Here is a 15,370-nt window from a genome sequence, read left to right as displayed (position 1 = left end):
TGTGATCCAGGCAAGAAACAGTGAAGACTTGAAATAAGGCAGTGGCAGGAACAGGCCCCGGTTCCACAGAAAAAAGACCCGCCCAGAATGCCCTGTGGGCATTAGAGAGAGGGAAAACTGTGACTTGACCTTAATGGCAGAGGCAGGTAGCTGCTTGTGTCAGCTGGTCCCTGAGGAGGATCCTGTCCCCAGCATTTGTTTGCAGATCCAGGCATTTCTTGATGACGTCATGGGATTTGCTTTTGAAGAAGTAAGTGCCTGAAAGCTGCCGTGTCCAAAGTGATGTTTTTCATAATAAATCACAGTGAAGAATGGGTTGGGGAATTAGGCACGGTTGAGATGTACAACAGCGTCTAGTGTCCTAGCCACACAGGTTTGTATAATCCTGTTCACGTTTAAATGTGTGAGCCGAGTGGTGAAGTTGGGTTCAGGAAGAACGGAGCGAAGGTTTTCAGCCTCCATCAAGGGCGGTCATCTTCGTTAGAGACAGAGAGTCTACTCCCCAAGCCGCGCTAGAGGTTGAGCATCCCATACAACCTCCCCGCAGGCTTTGTTCCTTCTCAGGAAGGCGCCGACTTCCCTCAGTATGTCTCTGTAAACTGCAGAAGTAAGCTCTATGGTGCTGGTGAGCAGGAGCACCGCACAGGTGTGTGCGAGAGTGTGAGTCCTGTGTGTAGAGGTGTGCAGGGGGCCCCAGGGACGAGCTGTCCACCGCCACATCTCGTGCCTCTGTGACCCTTGGACTGGTGTCTCCCTTGGCTTTGACCATTCCAAAGAGATGCTCACAGAGCTCATATGTAGAAAGCTCACAATATTCCGGATTGCAATGAACTGACAGCTGCCCTGAGGCTGGGCGTCATATTAGGACGATGGCATATTCTGTTAGAGCGCGTTAAAACAGGAAATGAAAACGTCTGGTGTTCATTGTGCACCTGACATCCAGCTCCCTCCCGAAGGATGAATGGCATCTGTGTGCCTCATGAGGACATCCCGGGATTCAGTGAGGAGTGTGAATGTCCAGGAAGGAAGTTCCACGCACGTGGCTCAGGGCATAATGGCCATCACTTTCATTACAGGATTTTGTCCACAGCTGGGAAGTATCTCTCTGACTCCTTCAGCCCTCGGAGCCTGACCAGTTTTCAAGATAGCATCTTGACAGACAAGAAGAGCTCTGCCAAGAACCCATGGCAAGAATATAATTACCTCCAGAAAGATAGCCCTGCCGAATATGGCAGTTTAATGGAAATACTTTATACCCTCAAGGTATGAGACCAGACTGATGGCATTCTTGCACTCTTGAAAGCTTTTGCCTTGTCACTCACCCTCTGCCTAACCCGGCTGCTCTGCCCCCTGTGTGTGGGACCTGGGCTGTGGCAAAGCCTACTCCCACGTCTCTGTCTCAGTTATGTTGGGGTTTTAAGAAGCTGAGCGACTAAACTGGGGTTGAACCAACTGAAACACACTTGTAGGAGTCAGATTAATGGAGCTTTATTACTGAAAGGTAGGTTGGAGGATGCGGCTCTGGATCTGTAGCCAAATGAGCTTGCCATTCTTCCCCCAGAGTTAACTTGTCAGCAGGATGGGCTGAGCTGGACGGCCCTGGACCCCCACACAGGGACAGAACGTGGGAAGGTGGCCCCCAGCCCATCAGCCAGGGGAGGAGCAAGGGTATAGAGAAGCCAGGCACGAGCACCCCCTCCCCCAGTGCAAGCTTCTCCATGTGGAAGCACAAGGACTTGGGAATCACTGTTAGATTTGTCTGTCTGCCATAAAACTGCCCTTGACTTTGAGCTTTGGGCCCCCTTGGGGTCCAGGGGCAGAGCAACTTCATGACAAGTGGAATGAGCCGTAGGCTCCCCAAGAATGACCCGAGGTTCTTAGCAGTCCATGGCATCCTTTCCAGAAACTTCCTCCCCCCCACCCCCAGTCTGATTTGAATCTCACTCTCTTGGTGATAAGTAGAGGAGATAGTCCTGTTCCCAGAGCACCAAATTCAATCTGAAATTATCTGTTTGGGCCTCGCGCTCTGGAGGTGAGTGTACAGTGCCCCTCAGGATGTGTCTGAGGCTTCAGCGTTGCCCTCACAGGGTCTCCCCGACCCCTCTGCACCTTGACCCACCAACTGGCTGCATTTGAGCTTGACAAACACTTCTCGAAGCCATTCTGCAAGCTCACTCATCCATGCTCTGTGATTAGGTTAAAGCAGCTCTGTTTATCTTTATTGCTGATCTGATTTATGTCTGTTTGTCGTAATTGGTTCACTAATAATAGCAAAACGAAGGTTACATTTTCCACCTCTGTATTTTCTCAGGCTGTTTGAAATACCTTGGGACTCACACAGGGGGGTGCATGCTCTGGTGTACGGCTGAGAATAATTGACTTGACCTCCCTGGGAATCAGGGCTCTGTCCGTCACTCTTGTTTCTACTTGACACGTCTCATCAGTTTTTTCCTTTCTTCTGTACCCCCGAGGGACAGTGACAGGTTTGTTTTTCCTAAACTGTCACTCCATGAGCTGATACTAGCTTAAGTGCGTCAGAATCACCTGGGAAAGTGAATGAACAATATCGAGACTTGGTGGTTCAAGCAGATCCTGGGTGTCTGTGACTCAGTATGTCCCCAGGGGGTCCTGAGCACAGCCAGGATCGGAAACCATCACTGTCGAGAACCCTCTCACCATTTTCCTTTTAGCGGCTTTTCAAAACATTTAGCTCATCCCTCGGGTGCATTCAGGGCCTAACAACCTGCCTTCTGCATTTTTTTGTCTTAGGAAAAAGGGTCGAGTAACCACCACCTGCTGTCCGCGTCACGATCGGCTCTGACTCGGCTTAACCAGCAGGCGCACCAGCTGGCTTTCGATTCGGTCTTCCTGCGCATCAAGCAGCAGCTGCTCCTCATTCCCAAGATGGATGTGAGTTTCCCACCAACCGGCCAGTGCGCCCCCTCAACCCCTGTGCTGGACCTGTCACCCCTTTCCTGAGCCTTAGGAGGGGCCCGCTTTGACACTCCTGGGCTAGAAGCCTCACTGCAGAGTCCCTGTTCCCTTATAACTCATTGTTTAGCATGACTGTCTTATATATATTTTTTTTTCTTTTTTTTTTTCTGTTCCCAAACAATTTATTCTTTTTAAGGGTTACGTAAGAGATCATCACTAACCCCTGCCAAGGGTCTGTCTCATCTAATTGTAGTCACTGCGATGCTGTGGTTTCAGACTGTTTCTTGGGATTATTCCTCTTGCCTGATTAACTTTCACCATTTGGAGAAGCTTCCCGGTGGCCTGTCAGGGAGAGGCAGGGGAGCTTATGTGCCATTGGATAGGCTGGGGCTGGTCACAGGAGCTCGCTGTCTGATGAGGTCGAGTTGTTCTCATGCCAGATATTTGTGGAGACTTGGTTCTGGAACCTTACCCAGGAGAGTGCCTTACTGGGTGTGGTCTGGTGTTTTTGAGGGAGTTTGAAGGGCAATGCTCTTTTCTGTCTTTGATACTCTTGCTGTTTGGTTATTCTTGGAATGCCTTGCTCCCTCTTCTCTGCTTGTCCTTATTGCTTTTCAAGGAATTGCCCCTCAGTCCTCTATTTTCTCTACTGGCTCTTGACTTTCTCTGTGTCCAGAACTCAAGTTTCCTTTCAGATTTCTGAGACAGTCCCCTGATTAATTTTTCTTACAGACTCCTCAAGTCTATTTGGATTTGGCTTTTTTTTTTTTTTTTTATCATTCTTCTTCTTTGTTCTCTTTTTGGTGTTTAGGATATTTTAAAAGATAATTTTGGGGGGGACTTCCCTGATGGTCACATAGCTAAGACTCCTCAGTCCCAATGCAAGGGGCCCAGGTTTGATCCCTGGTCAGGGAATTAGATCCCACATGCGGCACCTCAGACCTGGCACAGCCAAAACAAATAATGAATGAAAGAAAGAGAGAAAGATAGTCGTTTGGGAAAGACCCAGTTATGGGCTTTTGCTCACCAATAGATCCTTTGCTTTCTGCTGTCCCCTAAAAAATATACTAGATCGGGAGCCAAGGGCCACTCACCCATTTGCTGTATGATTTGGTCAAGTCTTGTGCAAAATGCCGTGAGATCTTCTCTAAGCGGATCTCACATTGCTGCCATGGGTGGGGTGGGGTTGCTTGTTGGGTTGGTGGAATGGTGGCCATGGCTGTCACATCCTAGCGGAGGTGATGTCACCATAGCTGTACCCAGACAGCCATCTATGGTCTTGCTGGATCACATGGCTGAGGCTGGTAGAGCATCTCCTTATCCTTAAAATGGGAATACAGTGATGCTCATCATATTAATATGTGAAGATTAAGTGAGGTTTCACATATGATAGAATTTAACACAGTCCCATCACAGCGTAGTTGCTGAATAAGTAGTGGTTTTCTTTTTTTTTTTCTCTCTGTGATTATCAGTTTTTAAGAGTAGTGATAGTTTTTAAACATTAAAAATTACTCATTTTCAGAAATTCGAACAATACAGGAAAGTACAAAGAATAAAAGCAATAACCCCCTCCAAGGTCCCTCCATCCAGAAATCATCAAGCCAGACATATCTTTCTGTCCATTCACATGCTGAGGGCTGGGTGGGCATTGGTAGATAGATGGTCCATAGGAAGAAATGGAATTGTACTACTCATGCTGATTTTTTAAAAAATAAAATGTGTGCAGTATAGATTTTATTTGACTTTAGAAAACAAAGATAAATGAACCAAAGGAATGGTTGATCTTGAGGCAATAGTTTCTTCACCATGAAACATATCAGTTCCCAGAAGATCTCCGCAAGATCAAGAAAGAAAGATTATAAAAACTACTGATAGATGGAGTTACTGTTTTTGTTAGTCACGTTTCCATTTTAGGTAGATACTAGCATTGATTCACCTGCCCTGAAAGCCGATAGGATTAGCATTCCTTCCGTCTCTCATCTCCCTTCCCCAGCCTCCCAGGTTTGGTTGTTTTTATCATTTTTATTTTGTCAGAGATTAAAGATCTGGGCTCCTGTTCTGAAACCTCAGTTCTGCCAGTTATTTAGTCGTCTTCATTGAGCCGGGCTTGGTGCCTGCACTGTCCCTTCCCCTCTACTTCTGCATTCCACGCTCATTGTTCTGCCCCGTCCTTGGCTGCCTGATCTCACCTTCTCTTTCAGGCCTCACAGGCCCTGGGAACGGATGCAGGCAGCTCTGGAGATTAGGGGGAATTCTAATGAAATTAGAATGAAAGCGCACAATACAAAGACAAACACTTTTGGCCTTAAGGATTTGAAAACTAAACCCTGGTCTTTAAATGTTTGTTTTTAATGTTTGCTGGTAAATTGTGTTGCCCTTGTCCATTACAAGAGTATAAACCAACACCATATTCCCTTTCAAGATAGGCTGGTGAAGTTTACCTACGTTACCTGGTGAAAGACGGTTAGAAAAGCCCCTTTGAAGGAAATTTTGAGTTGAAAAATAATCCACACCATTTCCTTATTGACCTCTTCAGCTCCGCCCCCTCTGCCCACCTTTCAGGCCCTCCCCCATCAGTCCACCCGGTCTCGCCCTTATTCCCAAGTACTTTTCCACTCTGGCTCTTCTTCCCTCCACCCTCATCTTAGCTCCCCCCCACCCCCCACCCCCCGCCTCCTCTGCGAAGCCATCCCGGGGCCTGCAGCCCACGGTGCCTGTCCTTTAGATGCTGTGCCCTCTCCCCGTGACTCAGCCCCGGCTCCTGGCCTCCCCTCTCTCTGCCCGCCCTGGCCTTCACCACCTCTGCTCCCTCACTGAGACCCTCTTTGCCAAGACTCTACCACCAGGTTGCATGGTTGCTTCTTTTTAAAATCCGACTCCATCTGTCTCCATGGCCACTGCCCTGGTTTGGGTTCTCGTCGTCTCTGAATTGTTTCTTGAGCCTCTCCACCCACAGTCCTTCTGAGAATTGCTGCATCAATCTTCATAAAGCGTTGCTCTGATTTTGTCTCAGCACATTCAGATCCCTTCCCTGGCTCCGCACAGTCAATGTGATAGTCTATTTTTAAAAACTTTTTATTATGGGAAAATTTCCTACATATATGCAAGAATAGAGGGAAGAGTGTAATAAACTGTGTGTCTTCATCACCCTGCTTTGACACTGCTCAGCTCTTGGCTGTCCTGTGTCCTATATGCCCCCTTATCTAAAATAAGAGCTCTAGGGACTTATCTGGGTGGCACAGTGGATAAGAATCCACCTGCCGGTGCAGGGGACACGGGTTTGATCCCTGGTCCGGGAAGATCCCACATGCCACAGAGGGATGAAGCCTGTGCACCACAGCAAGAGAAACCACCTCAGTGAGAAGCCTGCCCTCCACAGCCCAGAGTAGCCCCTGCTTGCCACAGCTGGAGAAAGCAAAGTAGCAAGGACCCAGCGTAGCCAAAAATAAATAAATAGAGCTCTCAACATAATCACAATACCATAATCACCCCTAAAAATAAAATTAAAATTATTCCTTAATGTCATCAATTAATGTTCAAATTTCTGATTGTCTTATAAATGTCATGATTTGAACCAGGATCCAGACTAGCTCTGCACATTGGTGGGTATGTCTTTTACATCTCTTTTGAGACGTAACAGATTACCTTCCCATCTCTCTCCCTCCCTCCCTTCCTCCTTCCCTGCCCCTATCTCTTTTCTCTCTCTCTCGTTTCTCCTTTACTTAGCCCAGTGTTCACACTGTGCGCTCTTTCCAGCCTTTCCTCTCTGCACCTCATGCATCCTCTGGCCAGCCCCTTCTCTAGCCACCTTGGGCTCTTGTTGCTCTGAACTCTTACTGTATAAAATTGACATCCGCCGCTGAGAACTCCTGAAGTGGAAGCCTGTGTGTGTGTGTGTGTGTGTGTGTAAGTGTAGGGGGTCTAGGGTGGGAATGTGTTGGGGGTCTCGGTTCTCCCAAGGAGAGCAAGAACCAAGATGAGCCATTTCTTTGTCTCTCCCTACAAAGCCTGGTACATCATAGGCATTCAGTGCGCGTGCCTGACCCGTGCGTCCCTCCCCGTGGGGTGGGAGTTAACTGAAGAAAAGTAGGATGGTTTGAAATGAAAGGATTCTCAGAAAAGAGCAAGGCGTTTAGAAAACTGTAGGGGCAGGGCTGGGGAAGAAAAGACTTTGTCTAGAGCAGGCAAATTAAGAGTCGAGTTGGTGCTCGAGAGCGTGGGGAGGAGGGCTGCCCCTTGGCCTGGGCCGGGAGCCCAGGGGCGGACGTGGTCACGCCATTCCCGGAAAGCTACTTAGAGGATCAAGCAACCAGATCGGTCTCAGGTGGCTGTAGGGAGCAGCTACCATGTGACCTCAGGAGTCCCTCCAGGAGTCCAGCCAGCAAGGGCCTTGCTTTCCAGGCTGGCTCTAGGGTGACCTGGGTAAGACTTAAGAAGCTAGACCTCTGTGTGAAGGCGTGCCGGGCTGACCTCTGTGACCACGTGTGTGCCGGTAACTGGCCTAACTCTACAGAGGGGCCCGGGAAGGCTCCACAGTGATGTCGTGGTTCTGCTAAATGACCAAAGGAGACATGTCAGTGCTCCTGGTCTCCAGACAGGGGGTCAGGAGAGGACAGAGGGGCTGCCCATGGGCTCTGGAGCCTCCTCATCCCTTTCCCAGAGTTCTGAGTCAGCTGAGACCTAGATCCAGGAAGCAGGTGGATCAAAAGCAGCAGCTTTACCTTAGCGACAGTAGTTGCTGAACATGGTTTGGATATTCCTGTAACCAGACAGGGCTTCCGACTCAGATGTGGTCTCTGGGGAGGGCTTTAGGGGGGTCTTGGTCTCTACAGAGTGCAGGCTGATGACTCCAGAGTTAATGAGGCTGCCTGTGCCCGGCAGAGAAACCGAGAACAAGAACAACCAGCTCTTTCTCTCGCCTTCCGAGAAAGGTGAACAGAGTGTTGGTTCCCATTGAATAGTTGAGTCGGGAAGGTAGGACTTCCTGCTTTATGGACTTTTAAGGATCAGAAAGGATGCAGAGAGAGAGAGAAAGGATTGCTTCCTCTGTGGCGGGCTTCCCGGTGATGACTGGAGGAAGAGAAACCCCTGCCCTGCCACGTGGCGATGACGCCAGAGGCCGGCTCTGAGCAGAGACGGCGCCTGCGGTGGGTGCCGTGTTCTTCATGTGCCTTCCCGTGCCGCCTAGGTGCTGTGACCCTGACTGCTTCCTCTCCTTCCTCCCCTAGAGCTGGAACACTGCGGGCATTGGAGAAACCCTGACCGATGACCTGCCCACCTTCAGTCTCACCCCGCTTGAGTACATCAGCAACGTAAGAACCTCTGCACACTTTTCTCTCTGCTGGTCACAGCATCTGAGACCGCGTCTCGTCTGACCCTGCCAGGTGCAGTGGTCCTGGCTGCCCCGGTGCTGTCTGGACCTGTGCTTTGGGACAGTCTCCATCCATAGCCAGGAGTTTAAGGAAATGCAGCTGACTTCCTTAAGTCAGCTGGTGAAACACATATGGATTTTGGAGCCTAACACATTCCTGCCCCTGCCCCATCCCTCTCAATGTGAGATGTGGCCAATACCTGAGGGCTTCAAAGTGCAAGTCCAGTGGGACAGGGTCCCCAACCTTTAGGATCTAATGCTTAATGATCTGAGGTCGATAAAGTTAATGTAATAATAATAATAGAAGAAAAATATACAATAAATGTAATGCACTTGAATTATCCCCGAACCACACCCCCAGCCATGGAAAAATTGTCTTCCATGAAACTGGTCCTTGGTGCCAAAGATGTAGGAGACCACTGCAGTAGGAGATTCAGAACTTGGGAAGATGGGAAGCAGGTGGTCAAATTCTTCATGACTTTTCAGAAGAACAGTGTATCGTAGTTCTGAGTTCAAATCCAAAAAACATGTAGTGAGCTCCTACCTTATACCAGGTCTGTGTGCTTATGTTTAATTTCTTAGCAGCAGGTACATCTCTTCCCTGGTGGCTCAGACGGTGAAGAATCTGCCTGCAGTGTGGGAGACTTGGGTTTGATCCCTTGGTTGGGAAGGTCCCCTGGAGGACGGAATGGCTACCCACTCCAGGATTCTTGCTTGCAGAATTCCATGGACACAGGAGCCTGTCCATGGAGTTGCAAAGTCAGACACAACTGAGTGACTAATACGTTCACTTTCAAGTAAATCTCTTAACAAGAATTTTAGTTATACAGGCTTAATGTTAACAAAGAACAGAATGAGCCTTGCAGGGGAACAGGGGCACTTCAAGTCCTTTGCCCCTTCACCTTTCACCCTTGGGAGTTGATTGTCTCCCAGACGTCTGCATGTGGCCTCTCCTTTCATTGCCCTTCCTACAGTCCAGCGCTGTTGTTTTTAAATGTCGGTGAACCTAAGAAATACCATCCGGGAGCAGCAGATCCCAATCATGTCTTCCCCATACTGTGGGAGAGTTCTTTGATTTTTCAGGGGTGATTTTGAGATGCGTGATCTCTGCCATGAGCATTCACTTTAAGACCCATGTAAGTCATGAAAAGATGGAAAAGAATTTTAAACTGATAAGAACAGATACTACACTTGATCTTAGCCAAAAGGCCGAGAAGCGATGGAAAAGAATTTTAAAAGTAAATACTGTACAGTTAGAGGAAGCCTGTGTGATCCTACTGGTGAGTAGCAAAGAGAATGGCCTTCCTCACTCTATTCATTGAGCAGTGTCAGGTCCACAAGGCAGTTGTTTTCCTGTTTTTCAGGGCATTATCCAATATCCTGGACTGAGGGAGCTAAAAATGTGAGTTGGTCTTTACAAACAATGAGAAGACTCTCATTTTTAGGACTGAGACTTGTGTGGCGGTGGTGGTTTAGTCGCTAAGTCGTGTCCAACTCTTGCGACCCCATGTACGGTAGCCTGCCAGGGTCCTCTGTCCATGGGATTCTCCAGGCAAGAATACCAGAGTGGGTTGCCATTTCCTTCTCTAGACTTGTGTGTTGCAGTGTAAATTGATTCCAGAAATGATGTTGCTTAGAAGGGACTTGAAAGGTTTTCAAATTGACTTTTTAAAAATTATTTATTTATCATTTTTGGTCCTGCTGGATCTTGATTGCTATACTTGGGCTTTCTCTAGACGCAGTGGCTTCTCCTGTGGTGGAGCACAGGCTCTAGAGTGTGAAGGCTTCAGTAGTTGAGGCGCACAAGTTTAGTTGCCCTGAGGCTTGTGGGATCTTCCCAGACCAGGGATCAAACCGGTGTTCCCCTGCATTGGCAGGCAGATTCTTAACCACTGGACCACCAGGGAAGCCCCGACCGAGGTTTATCTTCACAACAACTTCGTGAGCCAGTTGGCGGCAGCCGTGTTTTCACATCAGCAGCACCAAGGCTCTGGGGTATGGGAGTGGGGCGGGGAAGCCATTTATCCGGCGGCCGCTCTCTTAGGATGCCAGGATGCTGTATGTGTGTGTCACACAGGATTAATTTAATCCTTGCCACAGCCCTTTGAAGTAAGTGTGAGATCACCCTCATTTCAGAGATGATGAAACCAAGGCCCTGGCTGGCAAAGTCGGGCTGTGTGCCCGACGTCACACAGTGGGAGAGCCAGGACTCAAACCCCGGTCCTCTGACCACAGAGCTTTTCATGTTTCCTGAGTCACTGCGCTCACCTAGACGGGATATTGAGGAGTATTTATTGATATGTGAGAACAGTAGACAGACTTCTAGAGGTCTGATGATAAGCATCTTTTCCCACATTGATTTCCAAAAATTAAACATAGAACTCCCGAGAGAAACCTGGTGTCATGGAATCTCTCTAGGAATCACAGTGATCCCCACAATCTGAGACCCATTAATTGAAGTTTGAGGTGTCAGATTATTGAAAATTTATACCTGACACTTTGCCTTGTTGGTGGATGCCCTCACCCACACAGAACTGTGTGAGCATTATAAGGGGATGAAATAGGAAAACGTCCATGGAAAAAATAAAACAGCATAGATGCAAGGCATGATGATGACGATTCTTTATTTCAAGTAAAACTGGCTACAGGTTAAAGAGGTACCAAATACAGGAATATGCCTGTGATCTCTGCACATAGTAGGTGTTCAGGAAGTACTGGCTGAGTGGAACTAAAATGGAGAAATTCTAACCCCAAAAGTCAGCATCCTGCTCTTCCTCCAGCCTTGGGGGAAGATGATGATTTTGTTGCCATTTCAAGCTGCAATGTACAGTGGTTGTGGTTATTAGCAAGGTACATGACCACTTGTCTAGTTTGAATAAAAGATTGTGCTAAGTAAAAGAAAAGGTGCTAATTTCATTTATTTTACCATCTGTGAATGTACCTCTTTAAAAGGAGACCAGACTAACAATTTTTTATTAGCACAGTGGGCTGCATTAATATTTGGAAATGAAGGCGTTAATCTGGGCTGGTAGCTTTTGGGAGTCTGTCTTAACTTCTGGACGCCTGCCACCGTCTGGGTGTATATAAGGCCAGAGTGAGAAGATCTTTCTCGGATAGTCCTGGGACGTTAGCTTGCAGAATCAGTATCAACTCTTAAGTGGGAATGAATGTATAGAATCAATATGAAGCCAGAAAAAGCAACAGGCTCCAGTACCTTTGTAAGAAAATATATATTACATCATCATAACCTGAAAATCAATCTCATTTTGGAACAAAGCATATCCTTACCTTATGCTTACCTTTACTTTGTACTAAACAATTGTGAGTTGTAATAGAAATAGGTGTCTAAAATGTATGCATGATGACACACACATGACTAACCCTGAGTTACTTTATGGCTCATCTCTAATGTCTTGTAACCCTACCTTTGCGATTCTTCACCAACCAAGAAGGTTTGTTTTCTAGAGTTTGTGTTTTGAAAACATACGATTTTCCCTCCAGATTAACTTATAAACTGCTTTTTTTCCCCCCAACAAAACTCCTTCTTTCACCTGATTCAGTAAACGGGAAGGAAGAGACCCAGATCCAAATCCAAAAGACACAATTGAAATTCTTGCTTGACCATGCACTTGTTGACATTAGCATCTTACCGGTTTTTCATCCATGAACAGTAATAATAACATATTTACACAAGCGCTTTACATTTTACAAAGCACTCTGGTAATCCATTACTCATTTGAGGTAGAGCTCACATTGAGTGCATTCCAGAAATATTGAGGCCATTAGTGAGAAGGATGAATCTATGATCTACATGCAAACCGGCAGTGCTTCTATTTTTCAGACGTTGCCTAACCCACATTACGACACTCTGGACAGATCAGGCCTGGGGCTGCCAGCAGGTCTCACAGTTTTGTCTGCCCACCGTTCGCCTTCGCATGAACATACTGCATGCAATCTTTACGTGCATGCGTCAGCGCCGGGCTGACAGCGCTCTCTTTTGTTTCAGATCGGGCAGTATATCATGTCCCTCCCCCTGAACCTGGAGCCCTTCGTGACTCAGGAGGACTCAGCCTTAGAGCTGGCCTTGCATGCCGGGAAGCTGCCGTTTCCTCCAGAGCAAGGTGAGAGAGACGTGCGGGACAGGGAGCAGCGGGCTGGGATGTAATCGCAGGCTCCTTGCAGCCTCACCCGCATCACACACACGTCCTCCACACGCCCACTGAAATAGGTGTCCGAGTGCACAGGAGTGGCTGGGAGAGACTGGGGTTCTCTTGTACCTATGGAGGGACTTCTGCAGGACGGAGGGGGTAAGGGAAGGCTCACTGCGTGTAGCGTGTCCCGGGGTGAACCCCCCGAGTGCCCTCATCGGGGAGGTGGTGGCAAGTGGGCCTAGGCTCATAGGCACTCGCTGATGACAGACAGGAGCTCAAGGGGTGAGGGGCTCGCTAAGTGCGCTGTCTGCTCCCTCTCTCTGTGGGCCACGTGCAGAGTAAAGTGGACCCTTGTAAGAACAGTTCTTGTCAGAACAAAAATAAACTCTCCAGCACAGAGGTTTGCATTTCCTGTCCAATTGTCTCTGACTGCAGCAAGCTCCCAACTCCCCAAGGCTCCTGGGTCTATAAACTGACAAAGTAAAAATATGACACATGAACACGTTTCCTTTTCCTCATTATCTTGGCCTGACAGATTTGAACAGGGGCCACGTACTCTCCAATCCAAAAATCATCTTATCTCTAAATTGGGCACGATAGGCCTCCCTCTTTAAGGCTGAACAGACAGAAAAAAAGAATCACTTGGTGTATAAAGGATTCAGCAGCTCAAGAGAAGCCACCACACTGAAAATAAAATCACATCGAAAGATTATAAACTAAGGGTTGCTAAAAGGGATCTCATGTAAATGCAGATTAGAAAAAAGATGACTGCATTACTGTTAGAAGAAGTTGAATCAAATCAGAAGATAATAAATAGGACTAAGTGATTCATGTGGGTAACAGGTGGATTCCATGTGAACCTGTAGTAGTCAGGTACCCTAGTGTGTCCAGTAACGTAGCACCGATGTGTATAAAGAAGAAGCTGATAGCCATGTAATGGCAAAACCGCATGAGTACTGAGAAAACGTCATACCTCTCATTTAGGCTTTGAAGGGAAAATTAATAAGAAAAGAGAAATTGTTCGTATAATCAGTGTATTTGACTGAATCAATACGTCAGGTTTTTATCCCACAGAGAATTAGGATTGTTGTCAAATTTCCACAGACTGTTTGTAAAAGTAATACAAATAAAAACTGTAAGTTTCATAGGATTATAAATATTAATGATACTCATATAATTTTTTGGCTGCACCACCTGACATGTGAGATGTTAGATCCCCGACCAGGGATTGAACCCAGGCTCCCTGCAGTGGAAGCATGGCATCTTAAGCATTGGACCACCAGGGAAGTCCCTGATACTCATATAATTTTTGAAAAAAAGAATAATTCTGTTTAAACTTCAGATTTAAAATGTGAAACCTGCTAAGCTAACCTATGAGTGAGTATTAATTAATCTTAGGGATGAGGAAGAGAAGACTTCAAAATGAAAGAAATTGTAAAAAATATAAATGATAAGCTGGAAGAAATAGTAGCATATATGATAGATGATGGTTAATATCCTCATTTTATAAAAGTTCTTATGAATCAGTAAGAAAAAAAATGAACACCCACAGAAAATTAAGTAAATAACCCGAAGGCATTCAAATAAGCTAAAACATATAAAGAAATGTTTAACCTCAGTAATTCTCAAAGAGCTGCAAATTAACATCGTTTATTTATTTATTTATTTTTTAAACATTTATTTTTATTTATTTGGCTGCGTAGAGTTTTTAGTTGTGGCATGTGGGATCTAGTTCCCTAACCAGGGATTGAACCCAGCCCCCCTGTATCAGGAGCACAGAGTCTTAGCCACTGGACCACAGGGGAATTCCCTTTTTTTTTTTCCATAGTTTATTTTTTATAACCTATCAAATTGACTGTATATACATCCATATATTTTAAGTGTTTATTTAATATTTGGCAAGGTGGAGGAAAACAGTTTAAACTGTACAGTTTGAATTCCTGAAGGACTATTTGACATAAGATCAAAGGCCTTAGAAATGTGTATACCTTTTAGATCAGGAGTTCTGCTGTATAAGTGTGCTAATAAAATAATCACAAGTATAACTCTATGAATGTGCATCCCAGCATTGTTTATAAAAGCAAAGCATCAGAAAGAGAAATAAATTTTGATTAGAATTTTTTTGGTATATCGTAGAGCTAAATGCTATACAGCCATTGAAACATTCAGTTCAGTTCAGTCTCTCAGTTGTGTCTTGACTCTTTGTGACCCCACGGACTGCAACTCGCCAGGCTTCCCTGTCCATCACCAACTCCTAGAGCTTGCTCAAACTCATGTCCATTGAGTCGGTGATGCTATCCAACCGTCTCATCCTCTGTCATCCCCTTCTCCTCCTGCCTTCCGTCTTTCCCAGCATCAGGATCTTTTCCAATGAGTCAGTTCTTTGAATCAGGTGGCCAAAGTATTGAAGCTTCAGCTTTAGCATCAGTCCTTCCAAAGAATATTCAGGACTGATTTCCTTTAGGATTGGCTGATCTCCTTGGAGTCCAAGGAGTCTCAAGAGTCTTCTCCAACCCCACAGTTCAAAAGCATCAATTCTTAGGTGCTCAGCTTTCTTTATGATCCAATGCTCACATCCATACATGACTACTAGAAAAACCATAACTTGGACCATATGGACCTTTGTCGGCAAAGTAATATCTCTGCTTTTTAATATGCTGTCTAGGTTTGTCATAGCTTTTCTTCCAAGGAGCAAGCGTCTTTTAATTTCATGGCTGCACTCACCATCTGCAATGATTTTTGGAATCCCCTCTGAAATAATCGATCATTGTTTCTATTGTTTCATCTATTTGCCATGAAGTGATGGGACCAGATGCCATGATATTAGTTTTTTGAATGTTGAGTTTTAAGCCAGCTTTTTCACTCTTTTTCACTTCCATCAAGAGGCTCTTCAGTTCCTCTTCACTTTCTGCCA

The 15,370-nt window shown here is 46.3% G+C and overlaps 1 protein-coding gene and 1 pseudogene across 1 annotated transcript in view; one reads left to right on the top strand and one right to left on the bottom strand.

The window, feature by feature from the left end:
* The window catches only part of COG7 (component of oligomeric golgi complex 7), an 86,682-nt gene that overhangs the window by 59,171 nt on the left and 12,141 nt on the right, over window positions 1-15,370 (top strand). The window contains exons 12-15 of the mRNA XM_043914516.1: window positions 1,077-1,263; window positions 2,770-2,910; window positions 8,163-8,246; window positions 12,312-12,426. Of these exons, the coding sequence (XP_043770451.1) occupies window positions 1,077-1,263; window positions 2,770-2,910; window positions 8,163-8,246; window positions 12,312-12,426 (527 nt within the window). The remainder of the gene's footprint in view (window positions 1-1,076; window positions 1,264-2,769; window positions 2,911-8,162; window positions 8,247-12,311; window positions 12,427-15,370) is intronic.
* Window positions 9,386-9,526, bottom strand: LOC122702373 (annotated as a pseudogene).

The sequence above is a fragment of the Cervus elaphus genome, chromosome 10 (genome assembly GCF_910594005.1).
Source record: "Cervus elaphus chromosome 10, mCerEla1.1, whole genome shotgun sequence".
Taxonomy (NCBI): Eukaryota; Metazoa; Chordata; class Mammalia; order Artiodactyla; family Cervidae; genus Cervus; species Cervus elaphus.
The sequence above is the reverse complement of the archived record's forward strand: the minus strand, read 5'-3'. Positions and strand labels throughout refer to the sequence as shown.